The 24,337-nt window shown below is 45.7% G+C and overlaps 1 protein-coding gene across 1 annotated transcript in view; it reads right to left on the bottom strand.

The window, feature by feature from the left end:
- Positions 1-24,337, bottom strand: part of DNAH14 (dynein axonemal heavy chain 14) — a gene marked incomplete at its 5' end in the record, with an annotated part of 132,187 nt that overhangs the window by 70,881 nt on the left and 36,969 nt on the right. The window contains 17 exons of the mRNA XM_079763762.1: positions 447-540; positions 1,695-1,910; positions 3,396-3,530; positions 5,864-5,953; positions 7,246-7,417; positions 8,202-8,278; positions 9,000-9,186; positions 9,751-9,819; positions 11,755-11,900; positions 12,623-12,676; positions 13,419-13,650; positions 14,857-15,110; positions 16,262-16,349; positions 19,469-19,543; positions 20,603-20,721; positions 20,809-20,913; positions 23,677-23,848. Of these exons, the coding sequence (XP_079619888.1) occupies positions 447-540; positions 1,695-1,910; positions 3,396-3,530; positions 5,864-5,953; positions 7,246-7,417; positions 8,202-8,278; positions 9,000-9,186; positions 9,751-9,819; positions 11,755-11,900; positions 12,623-12,676; positions 13,419-13,650; positions 14,857-15,110; positions 16,262-16,349; positions 19,469-19,543; positions 20,603-20,721; positions 20,809-20,913; positions 23,677-23,848 (2,285 nt within the window). The remainder of the gene's footprint in view (positions 1-446; positions 541-1,694; positions 1,911-3,395; positions 3,531-5,863; positions 5,954-7,245; positions 7,418-8,201; positions 8,279-8,999; positions 9,187-9,750; positions 9,820-11,754; positions 11,901-12,622; positions 12,677-13,418; positions 13,651-14,856; positions 15,111-16,261; positions 16,350-19,468; positions 19,544-20,602; positions 20,722-20,808; positions 20,914-23,676; positions 23,849-24,337) is intronic.

The following is a 24,337-nucleotide window of genomic DNA, read 5'->3' as shown; positions in this document are numbered from 1 at the left end:
TTGACCATACCTTCACAACGCCCACCAGCCAATCAGGAGTGAGTATGCAAATTAATACAACAAAGATGGCGGGTTAATTTGCATACGTAGGTGCCAAGCGGCTGGGGACACAGGCATTCCGCACCACCCCAGCCGCTTGGGGCCTCTGGGGCAGCGTGGGAAGGCAGAAAGGCTGCTCTGGCCAGAGCAAAGGCGGTGCCGTCAGCCAGGGGAACAAAGGCCCTTTCTTGCCTCGGGCCACTAGTAGAACATAATTGTATGGGCGGTAAGATAACGTGGTAAAATCACACAAATTTCAAATGAGCACACGAGAAAAAAAGAAATAGCATAAGAACAAGAGCACGACCAAAAATGTTTAAAAAAATATATAAAGAAAGTTCAGATTGAGTCAGCCTGCCTTTTTATGTGAATTTGTCATCTAGGTGAAACTGAATCATGACACTTACTCTCACTTTCGGTAACTGGAACCTCTTTCTCCATCTCTTTCTTAAATGTGGTAGCATCGATATCTGATATATTAGAGGCATGAAGTTGGAAAACCTGAAATAAGTGATCAATAATGTTTACATTTTCATTTGACCACACTTCCCAATGAAAATGGACTACACTGAGTGGCCAGATTATGATGATCTCTGAATGCATAATAATCTGGCCACTCAGTGTATATCCTATAAAATAAAAGGCTAATATGCAAATTGTCCCCTCGACCAGGAGTTCGACCAGCAGGCAGGCCGGCCAACCGCCCATGTCCCCTCCCCCTGGCCAGGCTGGCCGGACCCCACCCATGCACGAATTTATGCACTGGGCCTCTAACACACACACACACACACACACACACACACACACACACACACACATATATATATATATACTGAGTGGCCAGATTAGTATGCGTTCAGAGATCATAATAGTCTGGCCACTCAGTGTATATGTCAATATGCTTTCTTTTGCGATAAAAATAGAAAAGGCAGAAGGTTCCGTAGCTGAGAAGACTCCCATGTGACCACGCAGTGGACGGTAACTGCTGGGACCACAGGTCCTGTTCTTTTAGAACAGTCTTTCCTTTCAGTCCCCCCACCCCGAAAGATAATACAGTCTTGTTACATAACATTCAAATAATGCAGCAAAGCATGAAGGGGAAGCAGGAGTTCTCTGAATCTCCACCACCTCTAGCAACACCACAGTGGACACTTGGATGTGTAGTTTTCCTATTCCTTCCTTCTTCACCATCGAGTTTCAAGTGCTAGGCTGCCTAAGAATCACCTGCAGGTGATATTTTCTGCTTTTTTATAAATCATAATTTTTCTCTTTTTTAAAAATGATAATTTTTTTTATCCTCACCCGAGGATATTTTTCCATTGATTTTTAGAGAGAGTGGAAGAGAGAGGGAAAGACAGAAATATCAGTGAGAGAGAGACACATCAATTGGCTGCCTCCTGCATGAGCCCTGACCAGGGCCTGGGCTGGGGAGGAGCCTGCAATGCAGGTTTTGTGCCCTTGACCAGAATCGAACCCGGGACCCTTTGGTCCGCAGGCCTATGCTCTATCTGCTGAGCCAAACCGGCTAGGGTGATCATACTTTTTATATTCACTTTTACCCTAGTACGTATTTAAGAATGCTTTAATATCAGTCTTTAGATAATGAAATAATCCACAACAGTCCAATAAAAATAATCATTCCATACTACACTTACATTAGATAAATCTGAGATTCTTGATTTTAGTACAAGATCACCGTCTTTCTTGGAAGATTTTAAACTGTTACAATATACGTAATTTCGAATTGTTGCTGATAATAATCCATCGGTCCATTCCATGGTATTAGGATCCAGTTGTCCATATAGTTCCCCAACAGTGATACACTTTGGATTTAAAACGCAAGTATCCACTTTTCCCTTTCTTCCTGGAATCTGAGAAAAATCCAGGGTGGTTTTTAAAGACATTAACTACAGTACGGATGCCACCCTAACAACCTGGCTATCATTTAACAGGAAAGGGGAAAAGGGAAAACCAGGTGGACGTATGCCCAGTTAGGTCCGAGTGGCATGGGAAGGTGCCTGCCTGTCCATCACACCTGAAAGCGAGTCTGAATGGGCGTGGCCCCTGCAAGCACGCGAAACCTAAACATATAAACTTCCCCACGAGGAAATGTCTCTTCTCTCTTTTCCCTGCTGGGACTCAGGGCAGGGATGCGCTCCCCCAGGCCCACAGGGATCGTGGTCACATGGGGCTCCGCGCATGGATCAATCTGAAAGCTACAGCACACCGGCTGCAACATGGGCCGGACACTCTGGACACTGGCTGAAGGGGAGGGGACTTTGGAACCCGAGAAATGGAACTCTGTGCCAATGAAATCTACCACATTCCGACCTTCCGGGCCAGTCTCAGAAAATTCCTTCTCTGAAGGTAGTCGCAGGAACCTCACTCCCCCTCCTCCGTGTCTGGGAAGTCTGGCCCATTCATTCCTCCGGCATCAGTACAATTATTTAATTTTTTGCATGGCTGTTACCAAAGGGTTTTAGGAGAGATCTGTCACTCCAAAGAAAGGTTCACTATAAAGGTACCAATTTCCAAGGAACTATAAAGAATGGATGTTATTAAAATCAGCCATAATACTCAAGTCATTATTTGTAAAATCCCGGCTATTACAAATAATATCCCTTTATATAAGATAACTGAAGTACACACTATGTATTGGAGTCTACCTTTATATTGAATAAAAATATATCATGAAAAAGTAGGAGTTATTCTAGGAATTCCAGGACAATTTAACATTAGTAAATCTATCAACATAGCTTAGTACATTAACCAATTAAAATATAAAAAGTAGATGCTAAAATCATTTCATAAATTCTAGGAGTCAAAAACCAAAGTATAATGAGAGCAGAAAAAGTATTATGAAGAATGATCATATCAAAATACGATAATGAATATGTATCATAGACCAAAAGTAAACATATTAAATGCATAAATATTAACTGCATTCCAGATAAAGAAAAAAGATATTATAGTTAACATTGTCTTGAAGGGTAAATCAATGCAGTAAGTTAAGAATATAAGTTACATAAATATTAGGAAAGATACAAAATTATATTCATTTGAAGATGATTCAATTGATTATCTAAAAAATTAGAACCTACCACTCCATTTAAAAAGGTGAGTAAACATACAATAAACACACAAGTTGATCGTTGTATTTTACACTAGCAATGACCAGTTTGAGATTCAAATGAAAAACAATCCCATTCACTACAAATGATTCCAAAATACAAAATTCCTATCAATAAGTTTAACAAGTACAGAACAACTTACGTACAGAGAACATGATGCTCTAACTGAAGCATGAAACACCATCTTAACCAACAGAGAAACATTTCATTTTGTAGAACGTTTACCTGTGAAATAGAGTTCCTAGGTTCAGTTGATAATAACTCTTCGATTGGTAAAAGCATTAATGCTCTTTCTAAAATTCTTCTTACAGTTGTCTTTCCTCCACCTGTTGGGCCCACTAACATCACACCAACACAAGCCTAGAACAAAATTGCAGATTTATGGCTTAAGTTTGGTTTACTAATGGTTCAACTGAGTTGAAGGTTCTTATTTATAAACACATCTCTAACTGTATCCACAAACCCTTCAAATTATTGTTCTATCTATTGTAATCTGGGTTGTTTTTATTGACTAGGCTAATGTTAAAATCACCAGAAATCTAATTTTATTTATATATTTTAAATATATTTTTATTGATTTCAGAGAGGAAGGGAGACTCCCAGGTACATGTAAAAATTCCATAAATTTGTATGCTTTTCTCTCGTCTTTGTCAGTTTAATCTTCAGACCCAGCCTGGGGCCCTAAGAGGGTAAGGGATAACGTACTCCTCCATTGTAATTGGTACCAGTAGATATATAATTGGTACCAGTAGATATATAATTGGTACCAGTAGATATAAAAACCAAAGGTAATTAAGGCTGTGCTGTAACAAAGAAGGATCTCTTACCCTCTGAGACAGCATGGAGGGACCTGGAGAGTATTATGCTAAGTGAAATAAGTCAGTCGGAGAAAGACAAGTATCACATGATCTCACTCATATGTGGAATAAACTGATGAACAAAGTAGATGCAGAGACATAGAAGCACAGACTGCAGAATCTCAGAGGGAAGGTGGGGGAGTGGGAAGAGATCAACCAAAGAACTTGTATGCATACATGCGTAACCCATGGACACAGACAATAGGGTGGTGAAGGCCTGGGGAGGGACAGGGAGGGGGGAGGAAGGGGACTAATGCGGCGGGGGGAGAAGGGACAACTGTCATACTTTCAACAATAAAGATAAAGGAAAAGGAAAAACAGGTATTTTGGGACGTGAAAAAAGTCTAAATAATGAGGTTTTATTTGTCTAGATCTGATCAGAGAAATTAGTAAATATGGACAAGTTATTTATATATAACTTAAATCCAAACAAGGGAAATTTATATAAAATTCTTCAAAATCAAGATGAAAAACATTCTAATTTATAAGAAAAAAAAACCTGTGAAATGTTGCCATAAAGACAGAGATAGAGACCAGAAGAATGAAATACAGAAGAAATCAATAAAGAAACCCACCCCATTAGATCTGAACACTTGGTACAGGACAGAGAGAGCCAATCAGTGAGGGAAAGTCTCGCGAAAATGGGTTCCCATCTGGCAAAAATAGATCCCTATGGGACGCCTTAAAGAAAAATAAATTCCAGACGACAAATATGGGACATACAGATACTCAAGACTTTTAGGAAAAAAGTATGTCTTTATGAGGCAAGAAAACGTTTCTACAAATAGGACACAAGAACACAAACCATCTATATATATAAAAGGCTAAGTGACCGACCATACGTCCATCTAACCAATCGACCGGCCAGTACATATGACACGCACTGACAATTTAAAAATAAACGTTGACTCACGCATGCATGATACATATAAAGCTCTCGCTGGCGCCAATTGCATGCGTGTGTTTCGATCTGTCATTGTTGATCATGAATTTGGTTGACACTTCTATTATAGAGAAAGAGCGAATAGTGATATTAAAATATTTCTTCTAATTAATTTCCTTTCAATGTGCACAAATCTGTGCACCAGGCCACTAGTTATTACAAAAGGATCCATAAATTTTACTGCGTTAATGTCTCTTGCAAACCTGAACACCATGAATGTTCCTCAAATGCCAAGACTTAGAGAATGTATTGGCTACGCATGTAAGCAATACAGAATTATGACATATGTCATGAAAAATTTACTTTTACTAAGAAAAAGACCAATAGCCCATTGAAAAGTGAGTACGTTACATAATCTGGCAAGTCACAGAAAATCCAAAAGGCTAATCTATCTATAATAATCTATAATAATAAAAGCGTAATATGCAAATCGACCAAACGGCCGAACAGCGGAACGACCGTCCAGAAGCCGGGGCTGCGAGGGCCTACCCTTGCACGAATTTTGTGCATCGGGCCTCTAGTAAACCTATAAAAGGAAGTACAATTGTACTAGTACTCAGGGAAATGCACAGTCTGACATTTTTCCAAATGGTTCATTCATAGAGAATAGGCAATTCAGAGAAGGAAGAATAACGGAATGCAGAACACTTCACACCACCTTTGCAGAATTTTTTTTTTTTTTTTTACAATTAAGGGGATGCAGGTGGAAAAGATTAATTTGTTGAGAGCTACAGTGAAGGATCAAACAAAGTCTAGGTAAAGAGTTAATCAATAAACCACTTTACTTTGAAGAGCGTGGCAATCGCTCTCTCGTTAGCTCATCTTGTGTTCTCCTGGATCAGACATTTTAAAATCCAGGGCAAAGAATTGCTACCATGCCATTCTACACTCACCTGAAGTTGATTATGGAACTGGATGATTTTCTCTTTCTGAGCTGGCCATTGCTGTAAGCCCAACATCTGTGTTGCAAGAGCTATTACTTTCTAAAAGAAAATAAATACATTAATTTACAATGCACTGCAAATCAAACTCTTGGCATGTAATCCTAAAAAAATCTCTCTTAACTAGGTACCAAATACTGACCTATAATAGTTCTTAAATTTTTAGTTCACCAACCTGAGAATAATGAGAACCTACTTTCCACCCAAAACACAATATATCCAAATTTTTTAAAAAATACACTTTTATTGATTTCAGAGAGGAAGGGAGAGGGAGAAATAGAAACATCAATGATGAGAGAGAATCACTGATCAGCTGCCTGTTACATATCCCACACTGGGGATCGAGCCTGCAACCCGGGCATGTGTCCTGACCAGGAATCGAACTGTGACTTTCTGGTTCATAGCTCTACGCTCAACCACTGAGCCACACAGGCTGGGCAATACATCCAAATTTTATATTCAGAGACTCCAGTAGCAAATCCACAGATCCTCCCTATATTTAGAACTCATGCTTTAAAATATGCTTAAGAACTAGCTGTAACCACCGCACAAGTGTTTACCCTACAGTAAAAAAGCCAATGTAAATGATCCTACATCTTAGTGTAATTCTAACTACCATTAAGGTAGGTTTTAAATTTTCTAATGATTATTTTAATGTTTTAATGTTCAAAATATTCAAAGAGAACAAGGAAAATTTTTACAATTGCACACTTGGTGTGGTTATACATTGAAACATGCATGCGGCCCGCTGGCCGCGAGTTTGACATGCTTGCATTAAAACATCCCAGAAAAAGTGGCTGTAGCTTAGAAAGTTCCTTAATATTTCAACAGAGAAACTGTAAGGGCAGCTATGTTTCCTTCTCAAGTGGTTCTTCCACTGTGGATGTGATTGGTAACTAAGAGAAAAAGACAATTCTGTCTGTCTTTCTCGTCAACCTTGCCTCCTTTATTTCTGGTTCCTCACACTCCTGCAGGGGGCAGGCAAAACAGCTGAAGGAGCACAGAGCGCTCAGCAGGGCTGTAGGAGGGAGACAAGTAGTCCCTGCCCTGGCGGGGCTGGGGGAGGGGATGGGGAGGAGAGGGAGGACTCCCTTGGGGCAAACAAAACGCATAGGAGCCTTCCTCCCATCCCCTCCTTCTTCCCCGGCCACAGTGCAGGGAGAGCTCTTGCCCCGCCAGGGGAGACTCAGATCTCCAAGTATTTCTGCCCCCGACGTGATAGCACGAATAGAGCGATTCAGGAAGAACTGTAACCGTTTTCATTGTCACCTCGTTCCTTCTCTGGATCCTCCACCTCCAAGTCATGTGTGAGAGTTCCCCAAAGGCGGTCTTACCTCCAGGGCCGCCTGGCTGACCTTGGAAACGGTGGCTTCGGGAAAAGTGTCGCGTATGATGTTCTCAAAAGGGAGGACGTCGCTGGCGGTGCACTTGGGCAAACTAGCTTCCCTCACGGCTTCGATGATGATCAGCGTCTCCTCTGCTTCAGAGAGGCTGTCGCTGGTGTTGCTTGAAGGACAGAAGACAAACGGAAAGAACGAGTGCGAGAGTGAGCGTGTGCTGCTGGCATGAAAGACCACTCGTGTTCCTGTTGAGAGGTGGCCGGCCATCCCACCTCCTCCCCCGTCCCTCGCGGCGGACCAGCTCTGAGGTCTGGATGAGGTCTATCTGGTCCCAGCTCCAGGGATGGGCTCTGACTTCTCTGCAAAGTCAAGGTCATGCCATTCCCAGTCACTGATTCAGGGATGGGTGTTGCATCAGTAGAGGGTTGTTGTTTTTATTTGTGTGTGTGTGTTTTAAAAAATATATTTTATTGATTTTTTTTTACAGAGAGGAAGGGAGAGGGATAGAGAGTTAGAAACATCGATGAGAGAGAAACATCGATCAGCTGCCTCCTGCACACCCCCTACTGGGGATGTGCCCGCAACCAATGTACATGCCCTTGACAGGAATCGAACCTGGGACCCTTGAGTCCGCAGGCCGATGCTCTTATCCACTGAGCCAAACCGGTTAGGGCATGTGTGTGTGGTGTGTGTTTTTTTTGTGGCTGCAAATAACAGAAATGAATTCAGGCTAATTAATAGCCGATGGAAAAAACATAATGATTTATTAAACGTCTCGAGGAGAGGGAGAGCGTGCCAGGCTTCACGGCTGGGGACCTCGGGAATAACCTGACCCTTTTCACATCTTCTCCCGGAAGAGATCTCGCTGTGCAGTAGAGACGACTTCACCCCGGTTATTCGCCCGGTGTTGTATAATTCCCTTGGACCCAACAATTCAAAATTCAACTGACCTTTTAAACTTCCGCTTCTTCTTTCCCGCCATTATTATAATTGTCTTCAGAGACCTCAGGCCAAAATTATAATGATCCTACCAAACATGAAAATATTTGAAGGATTAAAGTTTTGGAAGGAAAATGAAATATTGGGTAATAAGTGCAAAGAGCACACAGTTAAGCCACTGATCACCGTTGCTATGAAGAGAAACAGTCATATGACTCCATTTTGCCTCAAAGGCTCTCACTCCTCTCCCAAACTGGTGCTCCTAACAGTCTCCTTAAAGAACAGTTAACAAGTATGCAGGGTATTACACATGGCATTAAGCCCTGGCCAGTTTGGCTCAGTGGATAGAGCGTTAGCCCTCGGACTGACGGGTCAAGGGCAGGTGCCTTGGTTGCAGGCTCGATTCCCCAGCCCTGGTCGGGGCGTGTGCAGGAGGCAACCAATCAATGTGTTTTCTCACATCGATATTTCTCTCTGTCTTTCCCTCTCTTCCACTCTCTAAAAATCAATGGAAAAATAGCCTTGGATGAGGATTTAACAAACAAATAAATACAATACAATACAATAACAAAATAAAATTAAAGAATAATAAATAAATGAAATGAAGTGAAATAGCAGACACGCAGTCATTCTCCCCAGATCTCGGGGGGGTGGGGGTGGGGGGAGGTTCGGAGCCGTGGCCGACCTGGCACATCGCTTTCCACCCATGCTGGGGCGATGGGAACTCCAGCGCCTCTCCTCCCCCAGGTCCCTCCCGGACCGCCGCCAGACCAGCTCGGCCTCATCCCCTGCACCCGAGGGAGCCTTACCTGCTGGGAGAGCTGCTTGCTGGCCAGCCCGTACAGGTTCACCAGCTTCCTGGAGAGCGATTTTGCCGACTGGAAACCAACCGCAAACAGACTGATCTCGGCGATCATGTGGTAATGGGGCACCACCATGGCCACCGGGCGGAAGAGAGACTTCAAAGTATTGGGGAGGTCTACGTGACCCTTGCTCCTAAAGAGGGAAAGAAAACAAGGACAGGAAACACCCCTTTCAGCTTTCCACACGCGGCGCCACATAATGTAACTCTCCCCCCAAATCCCACTGGCCTCTATGTGATCTGTGTCTGAAAACAGGTTTAGGAGGTAGTTTCTATCCTACTTTTCACCTCACAAAGCTTCCTCCTTTATGATCGTGTCTTCCTGTGCCTCCTCCCAGTTCACCTGCACCATCATCACCACCCGCTAGCAGATACTGGCCGACCCTGCCAGCCTCCACCCTGGTGAGCACCCCCTTCTCATTCCTCTGCTCCTCTCACCAGCTCTGCAACACACCGCCCTTCCCTCCCCTCCCCTCCCCTCCCCTCCCCTCCCCTTCCCTTCCCTCTCCGCCTGGCTGCCCGTGAAGGGAAATGCCATTGCTCGGAAGCACACCGGGCGGCCCTGCCTGCGGACAGGGGACAGGTGCGGAGCTGCAGCTGCCGGTGACGGCTCGGACAGCAGTGGCGGGCGAATGGCAGCTACAGGCTCAGGCCTACGGAAGTGGGCCCACTCCTGCTGCAGATGAACTGAGGCTTACCCGTAATTCATGGTGATGAATACTGCACAAGACAGGTTGATGCGAATTTTTTTTCCTTCCAGTACAAACCTACAAGACATGAGAGTAGGCATCACCAAGAGAACTCTAGGCCAAAGCATGTTAAGACTACAACTGTGCCCGGCCGGCGTGGCTCGGGGGTTGATCATGGATCAATGAACCAGGAGGTCACAGTTCGATTCCCGGTCAGGGCACATGACCGGGCTGCGGGCTCAATCTCTAGTGTGGGGCATGCAGGAGGCAGCTGATCAATGATTCCCTTTCATCATTGATGTTTCTATCTCTCCCTCTCCCTTCCTCTCTGAAATCAATACAAATATATTAAAAAACAAACAAATAGCCCTAGCCGGTTTGGCTCAGTGGATAGAGTGTCGGCCTGCGGACTGCAGGGTCCTGGGTTCGATTCCTGTCAAGGACACGTACCTTGGTTGCAGGCTCCATCCCCAGTGGGGGCGTGCAGGAGGCAGCCGATCGATGATTCGAAGATTCTCTCTCGTCATGATGTTTCTATCTCTCTCTCCCTCTCCCTTCCTCTCTGAAGTCAATAAAAAACCAAAGCAACAACAAACAAACAAAACAAAAACCAATAAAACCCTAAAACCTGAGTTTGGAACTTTCCTCAGGCTGTGTTCCAATAAAACCCGAACAGAGCCTCCTGGGAAGAAACAATGGTAAGAGGGGAAATGAGAGGCTCATCTGAAGCCCAAACTGTGAGCCCTGCTGGGACCCTGACTTCGTTGCTCCCGTCTGAAGCTGTCTGAGGAGTTTCGTGGGGCCTGCGGCTGGGAGGTACCCCATGACTGACCTGAGTGACCAGGGAAAAGAACCCGGGGAGACCTTGGGGCCCAAAGCTCCGCCCAGAGGGCGCCGCGGACCCCAGAGTGGCCATGCTTTAGTGGGGAGCACAGCCCGCCCCCTGCTGCCCATTGAGTAACTCTGGGGTCACTGAGGCGGAACCTTGGCCTGGACATGAGCGTCCTGTCGCGGGAACCAGCGGCGGAGACGGTGGGGAGAATCACCTGGTGAATTCTTGAACAGCCGATACCCACGGGGGTGGTCACAACAGGGAAGGGGACCCCAGGGGCACAATCTGAGGGCTCCCTGGACACAGCTGAGGAAAACCGGGCGAGGCGGGGCTGTGGCGAGGAAGGGGTGAAACGTGGGTCACTGTGACCCCCACTCTCTCCACAGACGCGTGAGGCCACGGGACAGCGGCTCCAGCAGTTTGAATGAGCCCTGGGAAGTGAAGTTAGAAGTGGGTGCCCACTAGCTCGCGTTAGAAATGTTCGATTGTCGCCCTGGCCTGTTTGGCTCAGTGGATAGAGCATCGGCCTGGGGACTGAAGGGTCCCAGGTTCGATTCCCATCAAGGGCACATGCCTGGGTTGCAGGCTTGATCCCCAGTGTGGGGCGTGCGGGAGGCAGCCGGTCCATGATTCTCTCTCATCATGGATGTTTCTATCTCTCTCTCTCTCCCCCTTCCTCTCTGGAATCAATAAAAAAATTAAAAAAAAGAAATGTTAGGTTGTCACATGAGTGTTAAACCCACACGCCCAGCTGTGCCCACAAAGGGAATCATGCAAGTTCCTGACTGGCCTGAAGGGAAAACCATTTTCGCTTGGATTAGTAAACATCAGCAATCTCACATACAGAGGTCCTTGTTACAAGATTTTCCCACTAAAGTCTATTAACCCAGAGTCACGGAGTAAGAGGGGGCTCGGGTGTGTGGCCAGCATAATTTGCTTTGTAAAAAGATGTAGAATTACAGGGGAAAAAAACACCTGGGTTTCTTCAAATGAAACATGATAGATGAAAAGGCACTGAGAACATTTCAACTCAAATACTGTGTCACACTAGCTGCCAAGCGAAAGAAACATGACCGGTAAGCGGCCCGGCCCTCCCAGCACTTCCTGTGGAAGAAAACACTTCGTGACCGTGAGCGTGGACCGTGAGCGTGGACCGTGCTCGCAGTCCCCAGGGCCGGTACCTGACGGAGTAGCTGTCTTTAGCCGCCTTAATTGTTTGGATCAGGGAGGCAATCACCGAGTGGACTTCCACATCGATCTGATTGAATTCATCGAAACAAAACCACGCTCCTGACTGGACTAGTCCGAAGAAGAATTTTCCCATTATCTTAAAAAAAAAAAAAAAAAAAAGATTACTGGAAGTTACTAGGCAGGGGAACATTTTGACTAGGACATTAATTTTTGCCTCTTCTTCCCGTCCACCCAAACCAAGCAAACGCCATGTGCCGGTCCTCCCCGGTTCAGGCTTTTGGTGTCAAGTCTAGTCTGCCAACTGCTGGGCAAGGCAACTGCCCGTCTCTGCAGCCTAAACACCAGTCGCCAACTCGGATGCTCACTGCGCAGCTCGGGCTCCCAGGGCCTCGTGCCTGACAGAGCCCTGCGCCCCGGGAAGGTCTTTAGGACAATTGTCCTGCAGACGGTGGCCAAGTGCCTGGAGGAAGGCGCTCCGTGTCCTCGGTTAGGACAAGACTCAGGGATCAGGGCCGGGCTTGGGCTGCTGCCGGGGAGGAGGGTCAGTGACCAGGCCAGAGGGGAGGGCCCAGCCCAAGCACCCGCTGCTCCTCAGCTTGTGCCACCTGGGATGGTGCCAGCCCAGGGCGGCCAGGTGGCCAGTGCTCTGGGATCGGCATCTATTGATCTGTAAGTGTTGGCAGCTAAACAAGACAACAAGACAAAACCACGGTCGGACCAAACAGCATCTGGGGACCTTGGGGAGCTCTGCCAGGTACTACAGAGAGGGAGGATGAGGGAGGGAGAGGGGATGAGGGAGGGAAAGGGGATGAGGGAGGGAGAGGGGATAATATTTTTACCCGAGTATATAAGCTTTACCTTATAATCCAGATCCTCAAAGCAGTTGAAGACTACACAGTGTTTACCTAAGGACTGGGAAACAAAAATATCATTTTAATGTAGTTCTTAAATGATGACACAAAATAACTAAGGTTAAAACTTCCCGAGTAATGAGTGTCTTCATTCTTTTGAGAAAACTTTTGCAATTAGAGATGAATCACACCAAATTTAAAAACTCACAAAACGGAATTGAGTGGAAAGCACTATGCCATTACAGTTCGATTAGTACTTGGAGCATTAAGGTCATTTTTTAAACACACCAACGAATAAAAACTTTAAAAAAAAGCATTCCAGTGACGTCACGGGCTTTATCCTTTCATCAGGTACTTCTGTCTCTTGTGCCTTTCTCTCTTTCTCTCTCTCTCTCTCTCTCTCTCTCTCTCTCTCTCTCTCTCTCACACACACACACACACACACACACACACACACACACACACAGCCATTAATCACCAAGACAAGGCAAAAATCTGTGTATGGGGCTCAAAATAAATGGATCGCCCCTGCAGGAAGGGGGAGGGAAATAAAACTACCATTCGCAGGCCAGCTGGTTAGTACAATGGCTTTCCAAGCAAATAAACGCAAAGCACACGTGGACTTAGTGAGATCCCAGCTCCCAGCACCGAACAGCCATCGGAAATGAGCTGGTGCGTGGTCTGAGTGACGGAATGGGCTCGTTAAATGTTAAGAACACCTTCACAGAAACGGTGTCCATTTCAGGTGCTGTTCAAGTTTATGACTAAGAGGAAGTTGCTATTCTGGATCTAAAACCACTTACCCTGGCCAGATCTTTGACACTCTCGGTTTTTCCCGTGCCAGCTGGGCCCGAGGGGCAGCCGCCCAGGTTCAGGTGCAGCGCCCCGGTGAGAGCGAGCCAGCATCTGTTGGTGAGCGGCGTGATGACCAGCCTTGGGGTGCAGCCCAAGTACTCGTAGCCGTAGGTAAACCTGGCATCTCCTTGGGAGACGTAGCACAGCATTTGCTTTTCGTTCCATTTATACTGCAAATGTCTGAAAACAAGATTTTCAAAGCTCATGTGATCGGGGCAAAATTATTTTTAGGTGTTTTTTTTTTCAAATCCGGAAACATAATCAAGATTAAAAATAAAATATTGGTTGAAAACAGAAATCAAAACATTAAAATAAATGAGAAGTGATGGGAAATTCATAATGACCGTGCCGGCCAGTGAAATGAGAATTCAGAAGACGACACACACGAGTGCTCGTCCCGCGGACAAAAAGGCCTTGCTGCATCATCTGCCTGGTGTGGTGTCACATCCATGGAGGATTTATGAACGCATCGTCCCTATGGTTTCAAATAAGAATGTGGTTTAAGCCCTGGCTGGTTTGGCTCAATGGATAGAGCGTCTGCCTATAGACTGAAAGGTCCCAGGTTCGATTCCTGTCAAGGGCATATGCCTGGGTTGCAGGTTCAAGCCTCAGTGTAGGCATGCAGGAGGCAGCCGATCAGTGATGCTCTCTCATTATGGATGTGTCTATCTCCCTCTCCTTCCTCTCTGAAATCAATAAAAATATATTTGCCTTTGCTTTTGGGTCAGATCGCCAAGACAGATGTCAAGAAGCTTACCACCCATGTTTTCTTCTAGGGGTTTAATGGTTTCAAGTCTTACATTCAAGTCTTTCATTCGTTTTGCATTTATTCTTGTTTATGGTGTAAGACAGTGGTCCATTTCATTCTTTGCATGTGGCCTTTTAGTTTTCCCAACACCATTTATTGAAGAGACTATCTTTTTTTCAATGATATATTACTGGCTCTTTTGTTGTAGATTGTCCATATGTGTAGGTTTATTTCTGGACTCTTTATTCTGTTCCATTGATCTATGTGTCTGTTCTTATGCCAAGAGCATACTGTTCTGATTACTATAGCTTTGTAACGTAGTTTGAGATCAGGAACTGTGATGCCTCCAACTTTGTGTTTTCTTAAAACTGTTTTGGCGATTGGTGGTCTTTTGTGGTTCCATACAAATTTCAGGATCCCCCCGCCTCCCCATTTCTGTGAAAAATACCATTAGAATTTCAATAGAGATGGAACTGAATTTATAGATTGCTGTGGGCAGTATGGACATTTTAGCAATATTGATTCTTCTAGAAAATTAAAATTCAGGTTTGACAAAGTTTGGGGTACAGAATTAATTTATCCAGCGGTGTGTAGGTAAAAAATGGTTTTATGTAGAGTTACAGTTTAGATCTACCTACCTTGTCCACTCAAAATCCTCTGCACTGAAGATCTTTTTAAGTAGTAAATCTCTCACTATATCTTTGCAGTGAACATAGAGGGTGATCAATGCCCCCAGGACAGCTTTCGTCCGAGCGTTGCTCGTGTCCAGCACCACCAGCTCTGAAATCTGCTCTAAGTGCCGTATCAGACCAGCGTGGGCTTTTTCCAACTCTTCTCTCGGCTGAGAACTCGCGAAACTTTTGGTGCAATCGTTATAAAATATGATCTGGCTCTGGAAAAGTAAAATGTCAACAAGGTAACGGAAGCATAAATTCTATAAATTAAATGTGTTCATGACGTCTATGTGTGGTGTGTGTATATGAGTGCATTTGCAGGTGTGTAAAAGAGAGAGCTTACTCCTTTGTATGTATTTGAGAGTTAGAGATTGAATTTTGATTAACGCTTGTATGTGTGTGTGTGTGTGGGGGGGGGCCTTAGTCATTAATAAGTGGAAGTTTCTTATCATCAATACTTATACTTTCTAAATGTATCCTTAATCATGAGGTTAAGCAATAACGATAGGAACCTCCAAGATGAAACTAGTAGTGTTTCCTCAGTTGAACTCAGAAGTACTATTTCCATCGTGTGTTGTCTGTAATCACTGACTCTTCCCATACACACCAGAGCTATTTTAAGGCGGCTACTAGGTTCATGTCAGGTTGACCCGGAAGTTAATGGCGGGGGATATGTCAAGAGGCTAAGTTATTCGAGTGGATCCAATGCAATCCATGGATCCTTAAAATTGGAGACCTTTATCTGCCCGTTGGCGGAGGGAGATCTGAAGAATGGTCAGAGATGCAGCATTGCCAGCCCTGAAAATGAAGGCCGGGGCCCAGGCAGGAAGGCAGGCGGCCCCCAAAGCTGGAAAAGACAAGAAATGGGGCTCCCCTGGGCCTCCAGAGAGGACCGCAGCCCTGCTGACACCCCGATCGGAGCCCAGGGAGACCCGTGTGGTCCTCCTAACCTATAAACTGTAAGATAATGAAGGGCGTTGTTCTACGCAACTAGGTTTGCAGTGACTTTCAATGACAGCAGTAAACTGAGGCAGCACGGGAGAGCGGTCTCCCTCGGAAAACAATGTACGGCCTATTTTCATTCAAGATTTTACTCTGAAAAGTTTGAACTGGAAAAGTTAAAGGGATTATAAGAGAAATTCCAAAACGCCTACCAGCTTCATTCTACAGTTAACCTTTTGCTGTACGGGTGTTTGCTTTATCACATATCTGTCCGTCTGTCCACCCATCCGTATATCTTATTTCCAGATGCATTTCAAAGTCAGTTGTGTACACGAGTGCCCTTCCTGATGGCTCAGCTCCGCGTCGGTGCTTCCCTGGCAGCGTGGCCACCATGCAACCCTCGAGGATCGACGCAGCCCTGACTTACCACGGTGAGCACCACCTGTCCTGGGTGGGACACCACCCACATGGAGAAGTGCTGGTGGCTCCAGTCTTCAATCCCTTCCTTCACAAATCTGCAAACAAACAAACAAACGTATTTCTATTACTTACACCTGGTCATTGATCGGGGCCAGTGAATGATTAAATAGGACAAGATCACAGGGGAACTTTCCTCCAGGAATTGATTTTTTTAGTTCCAATTTTAGGTCTATGTATGGGTCCAAATAGCATCAATAGAGCCTTGATGCATGCCTATTTTATATCCCTTAAATTCCTCGTTAGCATCACCTGCACATTTCCAATGGAGCCGAACCCAAAGCCGTTGTTAGAAATCATGCAGTACGATGGCAGACATGAGTGCCAGTGTGCGGGTGATGAAAATAAATCTAAAAAAATGGCAGGACACAGCACATTCAAAGGGTCTCCGGAAGAGAGTTTAAAGGGACTCCTGGGGATGAGGGCAGGGTTAGGGGGACCCGCAGGGATGGTGGACACCGGGGTCTGGCAGCAGGGGGCAGTGTTACCACCCTCAGGCCCAAAGGGGCGAGGGCTGGAGACACGAGAGAGAGGCCCCTGTCCAAAGCTGTGGCTTTCGGTAAAGGAACACAGATTTTACCCACAGAGGGAGCCTCACGTTTGCCCCACGCACGTGGAAGCAAGAGGAGAGGAATCCAGGCCGTACCACCCATGGGCACGGGCGGCCCAAGTACACACAAGACCGAACAGGGCGGAGGGTGACCTTCGGGGCGTACCGACCAACCAGAACTGGCAGCACACACTTTGATATTAATAAAAGTAAAACAAAGCGAAAGCAAAAATCAAAATCCATTTTTATACTTGACTCAAGGAACAACAACATGACACAGAAATGTTAAAAATCACATCGTGATCCAAATGTTTTCTGATCATGGAAACAGCTATGACAAGCTATTAAACAAACAGCGTTTAATAAAAAATAATAACCGGTACAAATACCGATGTGTTGACTAAAAGTATACTCTACTAAGAAGGTTTACAGGCAACAACATAGCAGCAAAATATGTAATAGGTGCTAGAAAGAAAAAGAAATTGACAAATGCACGGAAAAAGTAGGAAATGATTCCATAGTTGCCTAAGAAAGTAAGTAGACCAAAAAGTGACCAAGAATATCAAGAAAAGTTCACCATAAGGAAATGTATTCATGTAATTCATGATATCCACAAATTAAAGATGGAACTGCATTTGAGTTTCTCAATAGACTCACAGAAGTCATTTGATGTAGCTGAATATCTTTAACTATTTTATTATTATTTTATATGTTTTATTGATTTCAGAGAGGAAGGGAGAATGAGAGGGAGATAGAAACATCAATGATGAGAGAGAACAATGGATCGGCTGCCTCCTGCACGCCCCCTACTGGGGATTAAGCCCACAACCTGGGCATGTGCCCTGACCGGGAATCGAACCCTGACCTCCTGCTTAAAGACGTTGATAAGGTGCGATTTCCAGAAACCTAAGCATCATAACTGAAGGCGAATCGTGAGAAGCTTTCCCAATAAAACTAGAAGCACCAGGAGGATGTTCCCCGGCACCTGTACTTTCCAACACTGTACAAAATTTGTCACCCTAAACAACTTCAAAAGGAGGTGACATTTTAAAAGATTTGTAAAGAGAGAGGACTATCATCATTAGCAAATGATAAGATTGTCTAACCAGAAAAGTTCCAGAGCAGCCACTGAAAATCTGCATGTCTCTCAAGTGCTCAGATGCATTTTCGGGGTTCCGTGCCTACAGAAAGAAGCACCCGCCCCCTCACGTGGAATGAGACCTGGTCCTCTCACATCACCAGGGCTCAGAAGTGGAGCCAAGGAAAGCCCAATGGTTATTTCTGCAGGTAAATGGTAACCTGCTCTGCTCCAGAAAGCCTGTGGTGGTGGTACAAATATCGATATTAACACATTGTGGATGGATCACGAGAATTCTCGCTTCATATCACACAGTGTTTTACAAAGTATCATACTTTAAAAAGATATAATCTTATAAGAACACGTAACACATAACTTCAAAATGCAATGGGTATTTAACTGTAAACCGTGCCTTTAACATTTATGTAAAACGTTTTTTGTACTCGTTCAGTAGAGACTCATCTGACCACTGGATAAAGCTGGCAATAAAACTTCTGGTCCGCAATGTGTTAAAACTTCAGAACCAGTGGCTTTCCCATAACCAACAGTGAAGGGCTAGGAATGTAGAAAGACTGTTCTAGTCTAATTTAGATGCGCATACTCTGAGGCTCTGCCTTTATTCTACACAGATTGCAATGACAGATTAAAATATAGGAAGGAGAACATTGGAAAGACTAAATCAAGTAGCCCAGCCAGTGGGGCTCAGTGGTTCAGTGTCGACCCGTGAACCAGGAGGTCACGGTTCGGTTCCCGGTCAGGACACATGCCCGGGTTACAGGCTAGATCCCCAGTAGGGGGCGTGCAGGAGGCAGCTGGTCAATGATTCTCTCTCATCATTGATGCTTCTATCTCTCTCTCCCTCTCCCTTCCTCTCCCTGAAATCAGTAATAAAAACATTTAAAGAAGACTGAACCAAGTAAACGATGCCAGGGAGCAGAAATGAGGCAGAGACGCACAGAAGTGAAGGGGCCGTTCCCAGAGGCTTCTGGGTACCAGGTCTCAGGGAAGCACTGATCCGGCCAGTTTTCAGACCCTTAAGAATCTCAAAGTACACAAACACCGAATGCTGTCCATGGTCACACCTTCAAGCTGACATTTACACTGTGGAAATGATTATTTTCATGTTTATCAACATGACATAATAGGATTTCACTTCATACCTTTCTCTGTCTAGTTCCCACTTAGATTAGTAGATAATTAACCAAGTCTATATAGTATATACACTAGAGGCCCAGTGCACGAATTCGTGCACTGGTGGACTCCAGCTGGCCACCCTGATGGGGGCCATTGGGGGTGGGCTGGCTGGGGTGGGGCCAGCTGGAATGAGGGGTTGCAGGAGGTTTGCTGGCCAGCCCCGCCCCCAATCGGGGTGGGGGTGCCCACTGGGGGGCGGGTCAGCTGGGGCGAGGGGCCGCAGGCTTTCCGGTCATTCCGCCCTTCGGTCAATTTGCATATTACCCTTTTATTATATAGGATATTTTATATATATATATATATATATATTTTTAGGATCTGACCATTGTACTTACTTTTTTAGCACATCAAACATGCTCTTCTCTACATTTTCCAGCCACTGTTCTACAGCATTTCTCACACGAATTTTCCTGTAATTTAAGAAATAACCATGTGGAGGATTATCTTTACTCCTGTTTCATTCCTGTGATAAGCTTGTAGACTAAGTCTCCTCTTCTTATACCACTCACAGGCCAAAGGACTCTAATTCTGTAACAGCTTTTATTTTTCTAGATCTTAATTTGGAAAACTATGCAAAAAACAAAACAAAACAAAACCTATCACTTTGCTTTAGGAAATTCTGACATCAACACCATCAAGCTACAAAATGAACAGTTCCGTTAAATACGAATTTACAAATAGGTAGGTTATATTACAACGCATTTTTGGATTCCTCGCTGGATCTTTGAAATATGAAGCCTAGATCAGGGGCCAGTGAGGGGTTTTGGTGGACGGCAAGACTTGGGCACAGCATTTTTTCAAACAACGCACATCAGGAGCCCCAGGCCACGGCTGGCAGATTGGACCAGTGTTAATGGAAGGACCTAGCCCAGTGGTCAGCAAACTCATTAGTCAACAGAGCGGCAAATCGCGGCTCGCGAGCCACATGTGGTTCGAGAGCCGCGGTTTGCCGACCACTGACCTAGCCTATTAGAACTGCCAGGGAGCCACGACCAAGCCAGAGGTCATAGAAGAATCAGAAGGAGCAGCACCAACAACCACAAGCAAGTTTCCTTCCTGCCTAAATTCAACCAACAAAATCTCGTGTTGGCTTTCAGGATCATGCTACTCGATATAGATGTGGAAAGGTAAAATTCCAGACAAGCATGTTATCTTTGAACAAACAGTTTGCTGCCTGGCCGGCGTGGCTCCGTGGTTGAGCCCCGACCTAGGAACCAGGAGGTCACGGTTCGGTTCCCGGTCAGGGCACAGGCCCGGTCGTGGGCTCGATCCCCAGTGGGGGGCGTGCAGGAGGCAGCCCATCAATGATTTTTCTCATCATTGACGTTTCTATCTCTCTCTCCCTCTCCCTTCCTCTCTCTGTAATCAATAAAAAGTCTGTATTTTTTTAAAAAGAAATAGTTGGCTTAGGAAACTTCTACGATCTGCCAGAAGTGGCCAAACAGAGGTCTGTAACGTAAAGGTCCTACTTGGGCAGCACCAGCGCTTCTCCCTCCTCGGATATGAGCATTATCACGGTGGGAGGGCCGATCTCCTGCTTCCAGATCAGCAAGTGCTTGATGTTTTCAAAACATTTCACGAGGTGAGGCTGTGGACCAGAAAGGAGTGTCAGCGACAGAAGGCCCCGACGCGGCTTTTGGGGATCAGGCTGCTGAGCAGAGGCCGGTGGTCTCACCTGGACAGACTCGGGGTTGCTGCTCCCAGCCAGGATCGCGAGAAGTTCCTCGTTGCTCAGAAAGTAAAATCTTGGGAAAATCATCCTTTTAATTTCAAGGTAGTCCTGTCCAGAACCAAAAGAAGAGCCATTCAGAACATGTGTGATCAGGACATGAATCTCATTGGGTCTACATGGACACACAAAAGCCACAATGTTAAAACTGCAGCAGCCCTGGCCGGTATGGCTCAGTGGATAGAGCGCCGGCCTGTGGACTGAAGGGTCTGGGTTCGATTCCGGTCAAGGGCATGTACCTCGGTTACAGGCTCCTCCCCGGCCAGGGCCCTGATTGGGGCGTGTGCAGGAGGCAACCAATCGACATATTTCTCTCACATCGATATTTCTCTCGGTCTTTCCCTCTCTCTTCCACTCTTTCTAAAAATCAATGGAAAAATATCCTCGGTGAGGATTAAAAAAACCCAAAAAACCTGCAGTATCCATGGTAGCATCAGTCAAGGTAACATCCCATGCTCAATGAAAGCCATGCTTGAACTGCTAAAAAAAAAATGTTAATAAAACAAAACTAAAACAAATGAACACAAACCCCCCCAAATCCCACCCTTACACACACATGTGTGTGCACACGCCCACCCCTGTACTGCTGATCATTAAGAAACGCTGTGTTTTGGTCCTGTCAGCATTGCTCCTCCTGCCCCCATCCCTGCCTAGGTCCCTATCCTCTCGGAGGACACGCTGTCACCCCAGCAGATCACCTCACCTCTGTGCAGAGAACTCCTCCACCTCCACCCCTCCCCACAGCTTAGCTGCGTTCACACCAGCTCTAACTCCTGTCCTCCTTTTCAGAGGAAGAAACGCCCATTCATGCACGGCAGGCTAAGCTCTTCTTGTTCTGTTTCTTACTTCATCTTAAATCTCTCCTTTGCAGCAGGCTCCCCTCTTAAAGTTCACTCATTAAAAATACAAGAAACTCTCTCGACTCTCCACCAAGTTCTTGAGAAGAGTCTGTAAACTCACAATCTTTACTGACTCATCTCGGCCAGCCTCACGCTCTGCCCTCCGACCCCCAGTGTTCCCAGTCTCCTGGGACTCTTCCGGTCTTCCTGTTCCACGTATTCCCCTAGCATGGGGCTCCGTCCTTCATTCCGGCATTCATTCACTCTGGTTTCCTTCACCCCTCGGCACGGCTTGTCATTGGCCTTCCAGATCCTTCCGTCCCCTACATTTCCTGCTCACATCGCCGTTCCTTTCTCATCCTTCCTCCCATCATGCTTTTCTTGAGCTACTTTGACACACACCCACCTCTCCTTGGCTCGGATCCCTTGCCTCTGCCCCAGATCTATACACCCGATTGCGGATTGACTATGTTCATGTGATTGTCCCATAATACTTTATTTTCAATATGCACAAACCTACTTCTTCCCACACAAACCTGCTCCCTCCACGGGTGCTCTCTTCCACTTTGTTGGCCACGCCGGAAGTCCAGGCACAGCCCTGGACGCCTCCTACTGACCTATGGGGAGCTCCTGGCGCCCCCTTTTTTCTTTAGCGCCCCGATATGTCTGGTCTTTTAACTGGTTTCCTTGTGTGCATTCTCCCTGCCGCCAATCTCTATAGACTCTCGGCTTCCTTACTGGGGGGCAGCGTTAAATGAAATCCTTTCTCTCTCCTGCTCAACATCCTTCAGTGGCTACGCCATCCATCAAACTCACTGTGATACACAAAGCCCTTCGCCACGTGTCCCTGCCTCCCTGCAGAGCCCATCTCTCAGCGCTTTCCGATCTGCAGCCCATGTGCCATCGGCACCCTCTGGTTCCGACTCCAGGACGTGCCACACTCGCCGACAGCTCCCCGCGGTCCTCTTCCCCTCGCCTAGGGTGCTCTCCCCACCCGCCCACCTACACCCACATACTTCTCTCAAGTCCCAGCCCAGCGATCAGGTCTCCCAGGCGGGCTCAAGTTCTATTTAACATGGTCCTACTATCCAACCTACCCTGGATCCCACAGTAGCCTCTCTTTCCCCTCTCTGTGGCCTGTGATAGATCTGGAGGGCTGTAACGCTGAGGAATATGTCTTTTATGTCGGAAGGCCCGACACTTAGCAACAGTGTCTAAAGTAGGTGCTCAGTGCAAGGACGAAGGGAAAATTACAAACACGTGCTAGAAGTAACTGGAAAGTTTAGCTCAGTGACCAGCCAGCCACGTGGTCACCGTTAACCAGATCGCTCTGCCGCGGGCTTTGCCACTACAGGGCAGAGGGCGTCCTGCAGGAGCCGCCACCACCAGCCGAGACTTGTATTCCGCAAGGGAAATGGGCGAACGTTCGGGAAATAGCTCGGTTCCTAAAGTGAAGGGACCACGCCTACCACACGTCTGAACTGTGAAAACCCAGCTTTTCAAGATCTGTATGTCTAGCTGACACTGTAATGTTCTGGCAGCGTGGAAAGGTATGGAATCAATGATTTAATGGATAAAATGGTCAAAGGATTCCAATTTCAACTTTTGCTGATTTAATAACTTCATAACAGCAGTGCTGATCTAAACAACCTTCATTGAGGATGTTCCGGGTGCCGGCGACTAAGCTCTAAATACATGATCTCACTTAGCACAACGCCCCTCCCAGTGGGCAGGGCCATTAAGCCCCAGGTACAGACGAGGGACGCTGGGCAGGCACTTAAATGTGAGGCTTTGCTGAAGGCCATTTAGATTGGTCCATGCACTCCTCTTCCCTGTCTCTATAGTATTTTCATGAACGCTAATTCATGGGAAGCTAGAGCAACAAAGAAAGCCTGCCCTGGGGTTGGACTCTGATGTGTCACGTGGCCTGGCGTGAACGGAACGGTTCTCCACGCCAGGACCTCGATGGCGTTACCTCGAGACTTTTCTTGATGTATTCGAGAGAGACGTTACAGCTCTTCAGAGTCTCGAGGACGCCTGTGGAGGTGGCTATTCCCAACGCATCCAGCTTGTTCTGGATTTTTAACATTATCTCCTTCCACATGGCAATCACTTGAGAGAAGAGTTCCGATTCTGATGGGAGCTGCCTTGAAAAAAAAAATTGGGGATTTTACTTTTTAAGGAAATGATCATTGACATCTGCCAGCTGTATGCATTTGCCACCAAATATTGTTCAAGGTACAAAATGTTTGATCCGTTACATTTTTGCTGATTGAGCATTAACCCTTTGCACTCGCTTGCTTTTTTCTAGATTCCTTTATTCTACTCGCAATTTAATTTTTTAAATACCCCAGATTTTACAAAGCGCGGCAGTGGAATAAAAAAACTGGAGTTTCTTTTCATACAAACTTATTTATTTGGATTTTTTTATATTTCAAATTATTGATACATTCAAAGAGTAATTTTAATCTCGACATCCGAGTGCAAAAGGTTAATTAAAGATTTTTTTTTGAGTGTCTGTTGTGTACAAGTGATGTACATGGTAGGAAATACTACCGTACGTTGGATATCCAGCCACCATTTAACAAGATTACGCTTAACGAGGGGCACAAGACTGAGATACAAAAGTTCTCCAT

This window comes from Cnephaeus nilssonii, assembly GCF_951640355.1.
Source record: "Cnephaeus nilssonii genome assembly, chromosome: 23".
Lineage (NCBI taxonomy): Eukaryota > Metazoa > Chordata > Mammalia > Chiroptera > Vespertilionidae > Cnephaeus > Cnephaeus nilssonii.
The sequence above is the reverse complement of the archived record's forward strand: the minus strand, read 5'-3'. Positions and strand labels throughout refer to the sequence as shown.